General features: G+C 58.5%; 1 protein-coding gene across 1 annotated transcript in view; it reads left to right on the plus strand.

Moving 5' to 3' along the window:
• LOC142474967 (tRNA wybutosine-synthesizing protein 4-like) overlaps window positions 1-16,181 on the plus strand; it is a gene marked incomplete at its 3' end in the record, with an annotated part of 105,238 nt that extends 89,057 nt beyond the window's left edge. Inside the window, exons 3-4 of the mRNA XM_075581058.1 lie at window positions 10,666-10,902; window positions 15,975-16,181. Coding sequence (XP_075437173.1) covers window positions 10,666-10,902; window positions 15,975-16,181 — 444 coding nt within the window. The remainder of the gene's footprint in view (window positions 1-10,665; window positions 10,903-15,974) is intronic.
• Between the last annotated feature and the right edge of the window lie 228 nt (window positions 16,182-16,409).

Here is a 16,409-nt window from a genome sequence, read left to right on the forward strand (position 1 = left end):
ATGCTGCACGCTGTGTAACGGAGGTAGCGAGCCAGCACTGTGCAGGGTGTCTCTCCCTGGGCTAGAGATCTCCCTGCAGTGAATGCTGCAGGCTGTGTAACGGAGGTTAGCGAGCCAGCACTGTGCAGGGTGTCTCTCCCTGGGCTAGAGATCTCCCTGCAGTGAATGCTGCAGGCTGTGTAACGGAGGTAGCGAGCCAGCACTGTGCAGGGTGTCTCTCCCTGGGCTAGAGATCTCCCTGCAGTGAATGCTGCAGGCCGTGTAACGGAGGTAGCGAGCCAGCACTGTGCAGGGTGTCTCTCCCTGGGCTAGAGATCTCCCTGCAGTGAATGCTGCAGTCTGTGTAACGGAGGTTAGCGAGCCAGCACTGTGCAGGGTGTCTCTCCCTGGGCTAGAGATCTCCCTGCAGTGAATGCTGCAGGCTGTGTAACGGAGGTAGCGAGCCAGCACTGTGCAGGGTGTCTCTCCCTGGGCTAGAGATCTCCCTGCAGTGAATGCTGCAGGCTGTGTAACGGAGGTTAGCGAGCCAGCACTGTGCAGGGTGTCTCTCCCTGGGCTAGAGATCTCCCTGCAGTGAATGCTGCAGGCTGTGTAACGGAGGTAGCGAGCCAGCACTGTGCAGGGTGTCTCTCCCTGGGCTAGAGATCTCCCTGCAGTGAATGCTGCAGGCTGTGTAACGGAGGTTAGCGAGCCAGCACTGTGCAGGGTGTCTCTCCCTGGGCTAGAGATCTCCCTGCAGTGAATGCTGCAGGCCGTGTAACGGAGGTAGCGAGCCAGCACTGTGCAGGGTGTCTCCCTGGGCTAGAGATCTCCCTGCAGTGAATGCTGCAGGCCGTGTAACGGAGGTAGCGAGCCAGCACAGTGCAGGGTGTCTCTCCCTGGGCTACAGATCTCCCTGCAGTGAATGCTGCAGGCTGTGTAACGGAGGTTAGCGAGCCAGCACTGTGCAGGGTGTCTCTCCCTGGGCTAGAGATCTCCCTGCAGTGAATGCTGCAGGCTGTGTAACGGAGGTAGCGAGCCAGCACTGTGCAGGGTGTCTCTCCCTGGGCTAGAGATCTCCCTGCAGTGAATGCTGCAGGCTGTGTAACGGAGGTAGCGAGCCAGCACTGTGCAGGGTGTCTCTCCCTGGGCTAGAGATCTCCCTGCAGTGAATGCTGCAGGCCGTGTAACGGAGGTAGCGAGCCAGCACTGTGCAGGGTGTCTCTCCCTGGGCTACAGATCTCCCTGCAGTGAATGCTGCAGGCTGTGTAACGGAGGTTAGCGAGCCAGCACTGTGCAGGGTGTCTCTCCCTGGGCTTGAGATCTCCCTGCAGTGAATGCTGCAGGCTTTGTAACGGAGGTAGCGAGCCAGCACTATGCAGGGTGTCTCTCCCTGGGCTAGAGATCTCCCTGCAGTGAATGCTGCAGGCCGTGTAACGGAGGTAGCGAGCAGCACTGTGCAGGGTGTCTCTCCCTGGGCTAGAGATCTCCCTGCAGTGAATGCTGCAGGCTGTGTAACGGAGGTAGCGAGCCAGCACTGTGCAGGGTGTCTCTCCCTGGGCTACAGATCTCCCTGCAGTGAATGCTGCAGGCCGTGTAACGGAGGTAGCGAGCCAGCACTGTGCAGGGTGTCTCTCCCTGGGCTAGAGATCTCCCTGCAGTGAATGCTGCAGGCTGTGTAACGGAGGTAGCGAGCCAGCACTGTGCAGGGTGTCCCTCCCTGGGCTAGAGATCTCCCTGCAGTGAATGCTGCAGGCTGTGTAATGGAGGTAGCGAGCCAGCACTGTGCAGGGTGTCCCTCCCTGGGCTAGAGATCTCCCTGCAGTGAATGCTGCACGCTGTGTAACGGAGGTAGCGAGCCAGCACTGTGCAGGGTGTCTCTCCCTGGGCTAGAGATCTCCCTGCAGTGAGTGCTGCAGGCTGTGTAACGGAGGTAGCGAGCCAGCACTGTGCAGGGTGTCTCTCCCTGGGCTACAGATCTCCCTGCAGTGAATGCTGCAGGCCGTGTAACGGAGGTAGCGAGCCAGCACTGTGCAGGGGGTCCCTCCCTGGGCTAGAGATCTCCCTGCAGTGAGTGCTGCAGGCCGTGTAACGGAGGTAGCGAGCAAGCACTGTGCAGGGTGTCCCTCCCTGGGCTAGAGATCTCCCTGCAGTGAATGCTGCAGGCCGTGTAACGGAGGTAGCGAGCCAGCACAGTGCAGGGTGTCTCTCCCTGGGCTAGAGATCTCCCTGCAGTGAATGCTGCAGGCCGTGTAACGGAGGTAGCGAGCCAGCACTGTGCAGGGTGTGTCTCCCTGGGCTAGAGATCTCCCTGCAGTGAATGCTGCAGGCCGTGTAACGGAGGTAGCGAGCCAGCACTGTGCAGGGTGTCCCTCCCTGGGCTAGAGATCTCCCTGCAGTGAATGCTGCAGGCCGTGTAACGGAGGTAGCGAGCCAGCACTGTGCAGGGTGTCTCTCCCTGGGCTAGAGATCTCCCTGCAGTGAATGCTGCAGGCTGTGTAACAGAGGTTAGCGAGCCAGCACTGTGCAGGGTGTCTCTCCCTGGGCTAGAGATCTCCCTGCAGTGAGTGCTGCAGGCCGTGTAACGGAGGTAGCGAGCCAGCACTGTGCAGGGTGTCTCTCCCTGGGCTAGAGATCTCCCTGCAGTGAGTGCTGCAGGCTGTGTAACGGAGGTAGCGAGCCAGCACTGTGCAGGGTGTCCCTCCCTGGGCTAGAGATCTCCCTGCAGTGAATGCTGCAGGCCGTGTAACGGAGGTAGCGAGCCAGCACTGTGCAGGGTGTCCCTCCCTGGGCTAGAGATCTCCCTGCAGTGAATGCTGCAGGCTGTGTAACGGAGGTAGCGAGCCAGCACTGTGCAGGGTGTCTCTCCCTGGGCTAGAGATCTCCCTGCAGTGAGTGCTGCAGGCCGTGTAACGGAGGTAGCGAGCCAGCACAGTGCAGGGTGTCCCTCCCTGGGCTAGAGATCTCCCTGCAGTGAATGCTGCAGGCTGTGTAACGGAGGTAGCGAGCCAGCACTGTGCAGGGTGTCCCTCCCTGGGCTAGAGATCTCCCTGCAGTGAGTGCTGCAGGCTGTGTAACGGAGGTAGCGAGCCAGCACTGTGCAGGGTGTCTCTCCCTGGGCTAGAGATCTCCCTGCAGTGAATGCTGCAGGCCGTGTAACGGAGGTAGCGAGCCAGCACTGTGCAGGGTGTCCCTCCCTGGGCTAGAGATCTCCCTGCAGTGAATGCTGCAGGCTGTGTAACGGAGGTAGCGAGCCAGCACTGTGCAGGGTGTCTCTCCCTGGGCTAGAGATCTCCCTGCAGTGAATGCTGCAGGCCGTGTAACGGAGGTAGCGAGCCAGCACTGTGCAGGGTGTCTCTCCCTGGGCTAGAGATCTCCCTGCAGTGAATGCTGCAGGCTGTGTAACGGAGGTAGCAAGCCAGCACTGTGCAGGGTGTCTCTCCCTGGGCTAGAGATCTCCCTGCAGTGAATGCTGCAGGCCGTGTAACGGAGGTAGCGAGCCAGCACTGTGCAGGGTGTCCCTCCCTGGGCTAGAGATCTCCCTGCAGTGAATGCTGCAGGCTGTGTAACGGAGGTAGCGAGCCAGCACTGTGCAGGGTGTCTCTCCCTGGGCTAGAGATCTCCCTGCAGTGAATGCTGCAGGCCGTGTAACGGAGGTAGCGAGCCAGCACTGTGCAGGGTGTCTCTCCCTGGGCTAGAGATCTCCCTGCAGTGAATGCTGCAGGCCGTGTAACGGAGGTAGCGAGCCAGCACTGTGCAGGGTGTCTCTCCCTGGGCTAGAGATCTCCCTGCAGTGAATGCTGCAGGCCGTGTAACGGAGGTAGCGAGCCAGCACTGTGCAGGGTGTCTCTCCCTGGGCTAGCGATCTCCCTGCAGTGAATGCTGCAGGCTGTGTAACGGAGGTAGCGAGCCAGCACAGTGCAGGGTGTCTCTCCCTGGGCTAGAGATCTCCCTGCAGTGAATGCTGCAGGCCGTGTAACGGAGGTAGCGAGCCAGCACAGTGCAGGGTGTCTCTCCCTGGGCTAGAGATCTCCCTGCAGTGAATGCTGCAGGCCGTGTAACGGAGGTAGCGAGCCAGCACTGTGCAGGGTGTCTCTCCCTGGGCTAGAGATCTCCCTGCAGTGAATGCTGCAGGCCGTGTAACGGAGGTAGCGAGCCAGCACAGTGCAGGGTGTCCCTCCCTGGGCTAGAGATCTCCCTGCAGTGAATGCTGCAGGCTGTGTAACGGAGGTAGCGAGCCAGCACTGTGCAGGGTGTCTCTCCCTGGGCTAGAGATCTCCCTGCAGTGAATGCTGCAGTCTGTGTAACGGAGGTAGCGAGCCAGCCCTGTGCAGGGTGTCTCTCCCTGGGCTAGAGATCTCCCTGCAGTGAATGCTGCAGGCTGTGTAACGGAGGTAGCGAGCCAGCACTGTGCAGGGTGTCTCTCCCTGGGCTAGAGATCTCCCTGCAGTGAATGCTGCAGGCCGTGTAACGGAGGTAGCGAGCCAGCACTGTGCAGGGTGTCTCTCCCTGGGCTAGAGATCTCCCTGCAGTGAATGCTGCAGGCTGTGTAACGGAGGTAGCGAGCCAGCACTGTGCAGGGTGTCTCTCCCTGGGCTAGAGATCTCCCTGCAGTGAATGCTGCAGGCCGTGTAACGGAGGTAGCGAGCCAGCACTGTGCAGGGTGTCTCTCCCTGGGCTAGAGATCTCCCTGCAGTGAATGCTGCAGGCCGTGTAACGGAGGTTAGCGAGCCAGCACTGTGCAGGGTGTCTCTCCCTGGGCTAGAGATCTCCCTGCAGTGAATGCTGCAGGCTGTGTAACGGAGGTAGCGAGCCAGCACTGTGCAGGGTGTCCCTCCCTGGGCTAGAGATCTCCCTGCAGTGAATGCTGCAGGCCGTGTAACGGAGGTAGCGAGCCAGCACTGTGCAGGGTGTCTCTCCCTGGGCTAGAGATCTCCCTGCAGTGAGTGCTGCAGGCTGTGTAACGGAGGTAGCGAGCCAGCACTGTGCAGGGTGTCTCTCCCTGGGCTAGAGATCTCCCTGCAGTGAATGCTGCAGGCCGTGTAACGGAGGTAGCGAGCCAGCACTGTGCAGGGTGTCTCTCCCTGGGCTAGAGATCTCCCTGCAGTGAGTGCTGCAGGCTGTGTAACGGAGGTAGCGAGCCAGCACTGTGCAGGGTGTCTCTCCCTGGGCTAGAGATCTCCCTGCAGTGAGTGCTGCAGGCTGTGTAACGGAGGTAGCGAGCCAGCACTGTGCAGGGTGTCTCTCCCTGGGCTAGAGATCTCCCTGCAGTGAATGCTGCAGGCCGTGTAACGGAGGTAGCGAGCCAGCACTGTGCAGGGTGTCTCTCCCTGGGCTAGAGATCTCCCTGCAGTGAATGCTGCAGGCTGTGTAACGGAGGTAGCGAGCCAGCACTGTGCAGGGTGTCCCTCCCTGGGCTAGAGATCTCCCTGCAGTGAATGCTGCAGGCCGTGTAACGGAGGTAGCGAGCCAGCACTGTGCAAGGGTGTCTCTCCCTGGGCTAGAGATCTCCCTGCAGTGAGTGCTGCAGGCTGTGTAACGGAGGTAGCGAGCCAGCACTGTGCAGGGTGTCTCTCCCTGGGCTAGAGATCTCCCTGCAGTGAATGCTGCAGGCTGTGTAACGGAGGTAGCGAGCCAGCACTGTGCAGGGTGTCCCTCCCTGGGCTAGAGATCTCCCTGCAGTGAATGCTGCAGGCCGTGTAACGGAGGGTAGCGAGCCAGCACTGTGCAGGGTGTCTCTCCCTGGGCTAGAGATCTCCCTGCAGTGAGTGCTGCAGGCTGTGTAACGGAGGTAGCGAGCCAGCACTGTGCAGGGTGTCTCTCCCTGGGCTAGAGATCTCCCTGCAGTGAATGCTGCAGGCCGTGTAACGGAGGTAGCGAGCCAGCACTGTGCAGGGTGTCTCTCCCTGGGCTAGAGATCTCCCTGCAGTGAGTGCTGCAGGCTGTGTAACGGAGGTAGCGAGCCAGCACTGTGCAGGGTGTCTCTCCCTGGGCTAGAGATCTCCCTGCAGTGAGTGCTGCAGGCTGTGTAACGGAGGTAGCGAGCCAGCACTGTGCAGGGTGTCTCTCCCTGGGCTAGAGATCTCCCTGCAGTGAATGCTGCAGGCCGTGTAACGGAGGTTAGCGAGCCAGCACTGTGCAGGGTGTCTCTCACTGGGCTAGAGATCTCCCTGCAGTGAATGCTGCAGGCTGTGTAACGGAGGTAGCGAGCCAGCACTGTGCAGGGTGTCTCTCCCTGGGCTAGAGATCTCCCTGCAGTGAGTGCTGCAGGCTGTGTAACGGAGGTAGCGAGCCAGCACTGTGCAGGGTGTCTCTCCCTGGGCTAGAGATCTCCCTGCAGTGAATGCTGCAGGCCGTGTAACGGAGGTAGCGAGCCAGCACTGTGCAGGGTGTCCCTCCCTGGGCTAGAGATCTCCCTGCAGTGAATGCTGCAGGCTGTGTAACGGAGGTAGCGAGCCAGCACTGTGCAGGGTGTCTCTCCCTGGGCTAGAGATCTCCCTGCAGTGAATGCTGCAGGCCGTGTAACGGGGGTAGCGAGCCAGCACTGTGCAGGGTGTCTCTCCCTGGGCTAGAGATCTCCCTGCAGTGAATGCTGCAGGCTGTGTAACGGAGGTAGCGAGCCAGCACAGTGCAGGGTGTCTCTCCCTGGGCTAGAGGTCTCCCTGCAGTGAATGCTGCAGGCTGTGTAACGGAGGTAGCGAGCCAGCACTGTGCAGGGTGTCTCTCCCTGGGTTAGAGATCTCCCTGCAGTGAATGCTGCAGGCTGTGTAACGGAGGTAGCGAGCCAGCACTGTGCAGGGTGTATCTCCCTGGGTTAGAGATCTCCCTGCAGTGAATGCTGCAGGCTGTGTAACGGAGGTAGCGAGCCAGCACTGTGCAGGGTGTCTCTCCCTGGGTTAGAGATCTCCCTGCAGTGAATGCTGCAGGCTGTGTAACGGAGGTAGCGAGCCAGCACTGTGCAGGGTGTATCTCCCTGGGCTAGAGATCTCCCTGCAGTGAGTGCTGCAGGCTGTGTAACGGAGGTAGCGAGCCAGCACTGTGCAGGGTGTCTCTCCCTGGGCTAGAGATCTCCCTGCAGTGAATGCTGCAGGCCGTGTAACGGAGGTTAGCGAGCCAGCACTGTGCAGGGTGTCTCTCCCTGGGCTAGAGATCTCCCTGCAGTGAATGCTGCAGGCTGTGTAACGGAGGTAGCGAGCCAGCACTGTGCAGGGTGTCTCTCCCTGGGCTAGAGATCTCCCTGCAGTGAGTGCTGCAGGCTGTGTAACGGAGGTAGCGAGCCAGCACAGTGCAGGGTGTCTCTCCCTGGGCTAGAGATCTCCCTGCAGTGAATGCTGCAGGCCGTGTAACGGAGGTAGCGAGCCAGCACTGTGCAGGGTGTCTCTCCCTGGGCTAGAGATCTCCCTGCAGTGAATGCTGCAGGCCGTGTAACGGAGGTAGTGAGCCAGCACTGTGCAGGGTGTCTCTCCCTGGGCTAGAGATCTCCCTGCAGTGAATGCTGCAGGCCGTGTAACGGAGGTAGCGAGCCAGCACTGTGCAGGGTGTCTCTCCCTGGGCTAGAGATCTCCCTGCAGTGAGTGCTGCAGGCTGTGTAACGGAGGTAGCGAGCCAGCACTGTGCAGGGTGTCCCTCCCTGGGCTAGAGATCTCCCTGCAGTGAGTGCTGCAGGCTGTGTAACGGAGGTAGCGAGCCAGCACTGTGCAGGGTGTCTCTCCCTGGGCTAGAGATCTCCCTGCAGTGAGTGCTGCAGGCTGTGTAACGGAGGTAGCGAGCCAGCACTGTGCAGGGTGTCTCTCCCTGGGCTAGAGATCTCCCTGCAGTGAATGCTGCAGGCCGTGTAACGGAGGTTAGCGAGCCAGCACTGTGCAGGGTGTCTCTCCCTGGGCTAGAGATCTCCCTGCAGTGAATGCTGCAGGCCGTGTAACGGAGGTAGCGAGCCAGCACTGTGCAGGGTGTCTCTCCCTGGGCTAGAGATCTCCCTGCAGTGAATGCTGCAGGCTGTGTAACGGAGGTAGCGAGCCAGCACTGTGCAGGGTGTCTCTCCCTGGGCTAGAGATCTCCCTGCAGTGAAATGCTGCAGGCCGTGTAACGGAGGTAGCGAGCCAGCACTGTGCAGGGTGTATCTCCCTGGGCTAGAGATCTCCCTGCAGTGAGTGCTGCAGGCTGTGTAACGGAGGTAGCGAGCCAGCACTGTGCAGGGTGTCTCTCCCTGGGCTAGAGATCTCCCTGCAGTGAATGCTGCAGGCCGTGTAACGGAGGTAGCGAGCCAGCACAGTGCAGGGTGTCTCTCCCTGGGCTAGAGATCTCCCTGCAGTGAATGCTGCAGGCCGTGTAACGGAGGTTAGCGAGCCAGCACTGTGCAGGGTGTCTCTCCCTGGGCTAGAGATCTCCCTGCAGTGAATGCTGCAGGCCGTGTAACGGAGGTAGCGAGCCAGCACAGTGCAGGGTGTCTCTCCCTGGGCTAGAGATCTCCCTGCAGTGAGTGCTGCAGGCTGTGTAACGGAGGTAGCGAGCCAGCACTGTGCAGGGTGTCTCTCCCTGGGCTAGAGATCTCCCTGCAGTGAGTGCTGCAGGCTGTGTAACGGAGGTTAGCGAGCCAGCACTGTGCAGGGTGTCTCTCCCTGGGCTAGAGATCTCCCTGCAGTGAATGCTGCAGGCTGTGTAACGGAGGTAGCGAGCCAGCACTGTGCAGGGTGTCTCTCCCTGGGCTAGAGATCTCCCTGCAGTGAGTGCTGCAGGCTGTGTAACGGAGGTAGCGAGCCAGCACTGTGCAGGGTGTCTCTCCCTGGGCTAGAGATCTCCCTGTAGTGAGTGCTGCAGGCTGTGTAACGGAGGTAGCGAGCCAGCACTGTGCAGGGTGTCTCTCCCTGGGCTAGAGATCTCCCTGCAGTGAGTGCTGCAGGCTGTGTAACGGAGGTTAGCGAGCCAGCACTGTGCAGGGTGTCTCCCTGGGCTAGAGATCTCCCTGCAGTGAATGCTGCAGGCTGTGTAACGGCGGTAGCGAGCCAGCACTGTGCAGGGTGTCTCTCCCTGGGCTAGAGATCTCCCTGCAGTGAATGCTGCAGGCTGTGTAACGGAGGTAGCGAGCCAGCACTGTGCAGGGTGTCTCTCCCTGGGCTAGAGATCTCCCTGCAGTGAGTGCTGCAGGCTGTGTAACGGAGGTAGCGAGCCAGCACTGTGCAGGGTGTCTCTCCCTGGGCTAGAGATCTCCCTGCAGTGAATGCTGCAGGCTGTGTAACGGAGGTAGCGAGCCAGCACTGTGCAGGGTGTCTCTCCCTGGGCTAGAGATCTCCCTGCAGTGAATGCTGCAGGCTGTGTAACGGAGGTAGCGAGCCAGCACTGTGCAGGGTGTCTCTCCCTGGGCTAGAGATCTCCCTGCAGTGAATGCTGCAGGCTGTGTAACGGAGGTAGCGAGCCAGCACTGTGCAGGGTGTCTCTCCCTGGGCTAGAGATCTCCCTGCAGTGAATGCTGCAGGCCGTGTAACGGAGGTTAGCGAGCCAGCACTGTGCAGGGTGTCTCTCCCTGGGCTAGAGATCTCCCTGCAGTGAATGCTGCAGGCCGTGTAACGGAGGTAGCGAGCCAGCACTGTGCAGGGGGTCCCTCCCTGGGCTAGAGATCTCCCTGCAGTGAATGCTGCAGGCTGTGTAACGGAGGTAGCGAGCCAGCACTGTGCAGGGTGTCTCTCCCTGGGCTACAGATCTCCCTGCAGTGAATGCTGCAGGCCGTGTAACGGAGGTAGCGAGCCAGCACTGTGCAGGGTGTCTCTCCCTGGGCTAGAGATCTCCCTGCAGTGAATGCTGCAGGCTGTGTAACGGAGGTAGCGAGCCAGCACTGTGCAGGGTGTCTCTCCCTGGGCTACAGATCTCCCTGCAGTGAATGCTGCAGGCCGTGTAACGGAGTTAACGAGCCAGCACAGTGCAGGGTGTCTCTCCCTGGGCTAGAGATCTCCCTGCAGTGAATGCTGCAGGCTGTGTAACGGAGGTAGCAAGCCAGCACAGTGCAGGGTGTCTCTCCCTGGGCTAGAGATCTCCCTGCAGTGACTGGGCTAGAGATCTCCCTGCAGTGAGTGCTGCAGGCCGTGTAACGGAGGTAGCGAGCCAGCACTGTGCAGGGTGTCTCTCCCTGGGCTAGAGATCTCCCTGCAGTGAATGCTGCAGGCTGTGTAACGGAGGTAGCGAGCCAGCACTGTGCAGGGTGTCTCTCCCTGGGCTAGAGATCTCCCTGCAGTGAATGCTGCAGGCTGTGTAACGGAGGTAGCGAGCCAGCACTGTGCAGGGTGTCTCTCCCTGGGCTAGAGATCTCCCTGCAGTGAGTGCTGCAGGCCGTGTAACGGAGGTAGCGAGCCAGCACTGTGCAGGTTAATTAGTACAGTCTGCTCTGAATTAACCTGTGCAGTGCTGGGCTCAAGTTCTCCACACAGGTTTTCCTGCAAAACTACATAAACAGGGACGGTATCCTGTAACAGTGTGCTCTTTTCTGGGATGCTTTTTCTCTTTTTGGCATTACTATAATACCAGTAGCACCGTCAGGTGATAATTTCAAGCCTTACTATACTGATTGTGGTCACAATTACAGTGTTACCGGCTGCATGTTTCTCTTGTTTGTATGTATGTGCACGCACACGCACACGCACATACGTTGATGTATGTTTTTCTCAGGGGTCACTTCTTGTTTCCTCTCCTCTGCAGGTTTCCAGGTTTCCCCTCCTCCGGTGTCTCGCGGCTCTCTTGCGATCTCTCCTTTTCCCGCGACACTACGTGGTATACGGAGGTTCCGGCACCGCTCCTGTCTTCTCGACTCTCACCTTATTATTACAACCGGAGGTTTCGGAGAGGGCGACGGCAAGCACCAAAGGCTAACAGACATACACCTGCTTATACGGGAGGAAGAGTGCTGGAAGAGAGAGGAGACAGCCGGCGTCTGGGGTGAGAGTGCGGGGAGAGAGGAGATAGCCGGAATCTGGGGTGAGAGTGTGGGGAGAGAGGAGATAGCCGGAGACTGGGGTGAGAGTGCGGGGAGAGAGGAGACTGCCGGAGTCTGGGGTGAAAGTGTGGGGAGAGTGGAGACTGCCGGAGTCTGGGGTGAGAAGAGACAGCCAGAGTCTGATGTGAGAGTGCGGGGAGAGAGGAGATAGTCGGAGTCTGGGGTGAGAGTGCGGGAAGAGAGGAGATAGCCAGAGTCTGGGGTGAGAGCGGGGAGAGAGGAGACAGCTTGTGTCTGGGGTGAGAGTGCGGGGAGAGAGGAGACAGCTTGAGTCTGGGGTGAGAGAGCGGGGAGAGAGGAGATAGTCGGAGTCTGGGGTGAGAGTGCGGGAAGAGAGGAGATAGCCAGAGTCTGGGGTGAGAGCGGGGAGAGAGGAGACAGCTTGTGTCTGGGGTGAGAGTGCGGGGAGAGAGGAGACAGCTTGAGTCTGGGGTGAGAGAGCGGGGAGAGAGGAGATAGTCGGAGTCTGGGGTGAGAGTGCGGGAAGAGAGGAGATAGCCAGAGTCTGGGGTGAGAGCGGGGAGAGAGGAGACAGCTTGCGTCTGGGGTGAGAGTGCGGGGAGAGAGGAGACAGCCGGAGTCTGGGGTGAGAGAGCGGGGAGAGAGGAGACAGCTTGCGTCTGGGGTGAGAGTGCGGGGAGAGAGGAGACAGCCGGAGTCTGGGGTGAGAGAGCGGGGAGAGAGGAGACAGCCGGAGTCTGGGGTGAGAGAGCGGGGAGAGAGGAGACAGCCGGAGTCTGGGGTGAGAGTGCGGGGAGAGAGGAGAAAGCCAGAGTCTGGGGTGAGAGAGCGGGGAGAGAGGAGACAGCTTGCGTCTGGGGTGAGAGTGCGGGAAGAGAGGAGACAGCCGGAGTCTGGGGTGAGAGTGCGGGAAGAGAGGAGACAGCTTGCGTCTGGGGTGAGAGTACGGGAAGAGAGGAGACAGCTTGCGTCTGGGGTGAGAGTGCGGGGAGAGAGGAGACAGCTTGAGTCTGGGGTGAGAGAGCGGGGAGAGAGGAGACAGCTTGTGTCTGGGGTGAGAGAGCGGGGAGAGAGGAGACAGCCGGAGTCTGGGGTGAGAGAGCGGGGAGAGAGGAGACAGCTTGTGTCTGGGGTGAGAGAGCGGGGAGAGAGGAGACAGCCGGAGTCTGGGGTGAGAGTGCGGGGAGAGAGGAGACAGCCGGAGTCTGGGGTGAGAGTGCGGGGAGAGAGGAGACAGCCGGAGTCTGGGGTGAGAGAGCGGGGAGAGAGGAGACAGCCGGAGTCTGGGGTGAGAGAGCGGGGAGAGAGGAGACAGCCGGAGTCTGGGGTGAGAGTGCGGGGAGAGAGGAGACAGCTTGTGTCTGGGGTGAGAGAGCGGGGAGAGAGGAGACAGCCGGAGTCTGGGGTGAGAGAGCGGGGAGAGAGAAGTGTCACGGGGGTCCGGCATTTACACCTTTTATACCAGGATCATAACACTGAGCAACACAAGTTGGTAAAATAAATGCATTTATTCACGTAACATCGGCTGAGCGCAATGACACACAGAACACAGGAGAACACACGTTCTGGGGACACACAGAACACAGGAGAACACACGTTCTGGGGACACAGAACACAGGAGAACACACGTTCTGGGGACACACAGAACACAGGAGACCACACGTTCTGGGGACACACAGAACACAGGAGAACACACGTTCTGGGGACACACAGAACACAGGAGAACACACGTTCTGGGGACACACAGAACACAGGAGAACACACGTTCTGGGGACACACAGATCACAGGAGAACACACGTTCTGGGGACACACAGAACACAGGAGAACACACGTTCTGGGGACACACAGATCACAGGAGAACACACGTTCTGGGGACACACAGAACACAGGAGAACACACGTTCTGGGGACACACAGAACACAGGAGAACACACGTTCTGGGGACACACAGAACACAGGAGAACACACGTTCTGGGGACACACAGAACACAGGAGAACACACGTTCTGGGGACACACAGAACACAGGAGAACACACGTTCTGGGGACACACAGAACACAGGAGAACACACGTTCTGGGGACACACAGAACACAGGAGAACACACGTTCTGGGGACACACAGAACACAGGAGAACACACGTTCTGGGGACACACAGATCACAGGAGAACACACGTTCTGGGGACACACAGAACACAGGAGAACACACGTTCTGGGGACACACAGAACACAGGAGAACACACGTTCTGGGGACACACAGAACACAGGAGAACACACGTTCTGGGGACACACAGAACACAGGAGAACACACGTTCTGGGGACACACAGAACACAGGAGAACACACGTTCTGGGGACACACAGAACACAGGAGAACACACGTTCTGGGGACACACAGAACACAGGAGAACACACGTTCTGGGGACACACAGATCACAGGAGAACACACGTTCTGGGGACACACAGAACACAGGAGAACACACGTTCTGGGGACACACAGAACACAGGAGAACACACGTTCTGGGGACACACAGAACACAGGAGAACACACGTTCTGGGGACACAGAACACAGGAGAACACACGTTCTGGGGACACACAGAACACAGGAGAACACACGTTCTGGGGACACACAGAACACAGGAGAACACACGTTCTGGGGACACACAGAACACAGGAGAACACACGTTGTGGGGTCTGCGGCTGAAACTAGACTTTCCGAGCTTAAATTGAACATAGAACAAAGTCTTTGGATGACCGGGACTTGTCCTGGAACACAAATCGGCATGAAGTTCCTGACGCCGCCGCTGTATCAGCTCCGGAATTAACTTGACCGCGACTTAGCTCCGAACGTCCTGGTTCTCTTTTCGGCTTGAAATCCCAGCCGCTACGTTCAATTCTCAGAACTTGGCCCCGAAAAGTGGGACTTAGAGAATTTCTGGACCTGAAATTTCTGAAGCCGACTCTCTGCTACTTCTCCGAGAGCATCTTTTGGTACATTCGGATTTGCCGCTGCTGTTCTGGCGCGTAGAATCTGATCACCGGATTGGCTGAGGCATTCTTATAGTATTTCAGAGTTCATTCATGAAATACTTCAGCCAATCCGAGCGTGGGAAAAATCCTACCAGCCAATCAGAGCATTGCCAGACTACTGAAGCCGGGTAAGCGTGGATTCAGAGTCTGACAAGGGCATGCGCCAACCTGGCACCTCTGCCACGTGTCATGCAGAAGCCACCCGCTGAGTTAGGCTCCTCGCAGTCTGGTCTGGGGCAAATGGTGGCCCGAGGACTTCCATTCAGCCCAGGACGTGAGTACTTGTGCCTAACGCCAGTGCCCAAATGGCTTTCACACCTTGGCAACCTCTGAGGCTTTCATGGACCCGAGCAGACTTGGTGGCACCAGGCTTGGTAGCCACATGGTCTCTCGGAACCGTGGCCTTGGAAGTCCCCGGCTCATATACCGTGCACCAGCATCTATACACTTTAAACATACTGGTTTAATAAAATATATACTTTATACTTCTCTACATCTTCTGGTGGTGGGGAATAGAATAAGAACCCTGCACTTTTATTCCTAATAGCCGTATTCCCCACACACTATACCGGGTTCTGGGTGATCTGGGCATTAACTTGGCACCCCCTCATAAACTAGGGACCCCTGTATTGTTCCAGGGATACCACACAGCCCTATGCCCCATTTACCTTTCTGGTCTGTGCTGAAGCAGGGAATCCTAGCGGGGAGTCATGCAAGCATTTTCAAGGGAAGATTTTGCCGGAGCAACGTGCCTCAATGTATCCGGGAATCCGTCCTGATTCCGGGGGACATTTTAGGGGTCTTGTTGCACATTGTTACCGAATGCATTAATAAGCACTGGGCTCAAGAGCTGACACTCCTGAACCCCAATACATGGATAAGGGGTAACCAAGCGGGCTTATCCTTTATTAGTGAGCCTGGTTACCCCCTCACCGTCACAAGGAGACAGCCGGCAGGGAGGATGCACTATTCAGAATGGTGTCTCTTGCACTCTCACCCCTGCATCGCTCTTTTTAGTCAGGCTTCTCCTGAACTCTCACCCCTCTCTCTCTCTTTCTCTCTTCAATGGGTGTTTCATGCACTCACCCATTTTTCTCTCCCTAAGGCTGGGGCCATAGAGGGGGTAGCAGGGCTGAGGCGCGCTGACGCTGAGGCTCGCCTGCTGAAATCTGCACGATTTTATGCCCATGCAGGCGAGCCAGCGGGCGCGATCGGGAGGCGGGGCAGTGACGTCGCTGGGCCAATCGCCCGCGACACACCGACGTCACGGCGCCGTGACGTTGACGCTGCTCCGCGCTGATTGGATGTTTTCAGCCGACAGCGCTCTGAAAAATCGTCGGCTGAAAACTCCAGCGCCTCAGCACGCCTGCGGACGCTCGCGTGAGCCCCTCTCAAGGCATCCTCATGGAGGATGCAGGGGCTCAGCGCGGAGCGTCCGCACGCCTCAGCGCGGCCTGTCCTTCTATGGACTCGGCCTTAGACAGGTGTTTTCTGCACTCGGCTGTCTCTCGCTTTCCTCAGTCGAGCTTCTACTGCACTCTCACCCCTCTCTCTTGCTCTCTTTATACGGACATGTTCTGCATTCTCTCTTTAGATAAGTGTCTCCTGCTCTCACCTCTCTCTCTCTGTCTCCTCAGAAGTGTTTCTCCTGCACTCTCACCTCTCTGTCTCTCCTCAGATGTGTGTCTCCTGTACTCACACCTCTCTCTCTGTGTCCCTCAGATTGTCGTCTCCTGCACTCTCTTCTCTCTCTCGCTCTCTTTAGACAGGCATCTCCTGCACTCTCTCACCCCTCTCTCTGTCTCTCCTCAGATTTGCGTCTCCTGCACTCTTGTCTCTGTCTCTCCTCAGATGTGTATCCTGCTCTCTTACACTTCTCTCACTTCAGATGGGCGTCTCCTGCACTCTCACACCCCTCTCTCTGTCTCTCCTCAGATGGGCGTCTCCTGCACTCTCACACCCCTCTCTCTGTCTCTCCTCAGATGGGTGTCTCCTGCACACTCACCCCTCTCTCTGTCTCTCCTCAGATGGGCGTCTCCTGCACTCTCTCACCCCTGTCTCAGAGTTGGGGGGTCTCTTGGTTTTGGGGGGCCGGCTGTCTCCGTCCTGCGCTGCAGTGGGAGCTCTGATCCTGAGACACAATGAGGAGACGCACAGAGTGACAGTGACACACCGTGACCTGCAGCCGGACCTGCTCCGCTGGCGGCACTCAGCGACCGCGGTTACGCTCTGCGGTAATAACGTGCCCCCTCTGTACTGTCACTAATACCCTGCGGTAATAACGTGCCCCCTCTGTACTGTCACTAATACCCTGCGGTAATAACGTGCCCCCTCTGTACTGTCACTAATACCCTGCGGTAATAACCGTGCCCCCTCTGTACTGTCACTAATACCCTGCGGTAATAACCGTGCCCCCTCTATACTGTCACTAATACCCTGCGGTAATAACCGTGCCCCCTCTA

Source organism: Ascaphus truei, unplaced genomic scaffold (assembly GCF_040206685.1).
Source record: "Ascaphus truei isolate aAscTru1 unplaced genomic scaffold, aAscTru1.hap1 HAP1_SCAFFOLD_1026, whole genome shotgun sequence".
Classification (NCBI taxonomy): domain Eukaryota; kingdom Metazoa; phylum Chordata; class Amphibia; order Anura; family Ascaphidae; genus Ascaphus; species Ascaphus truei.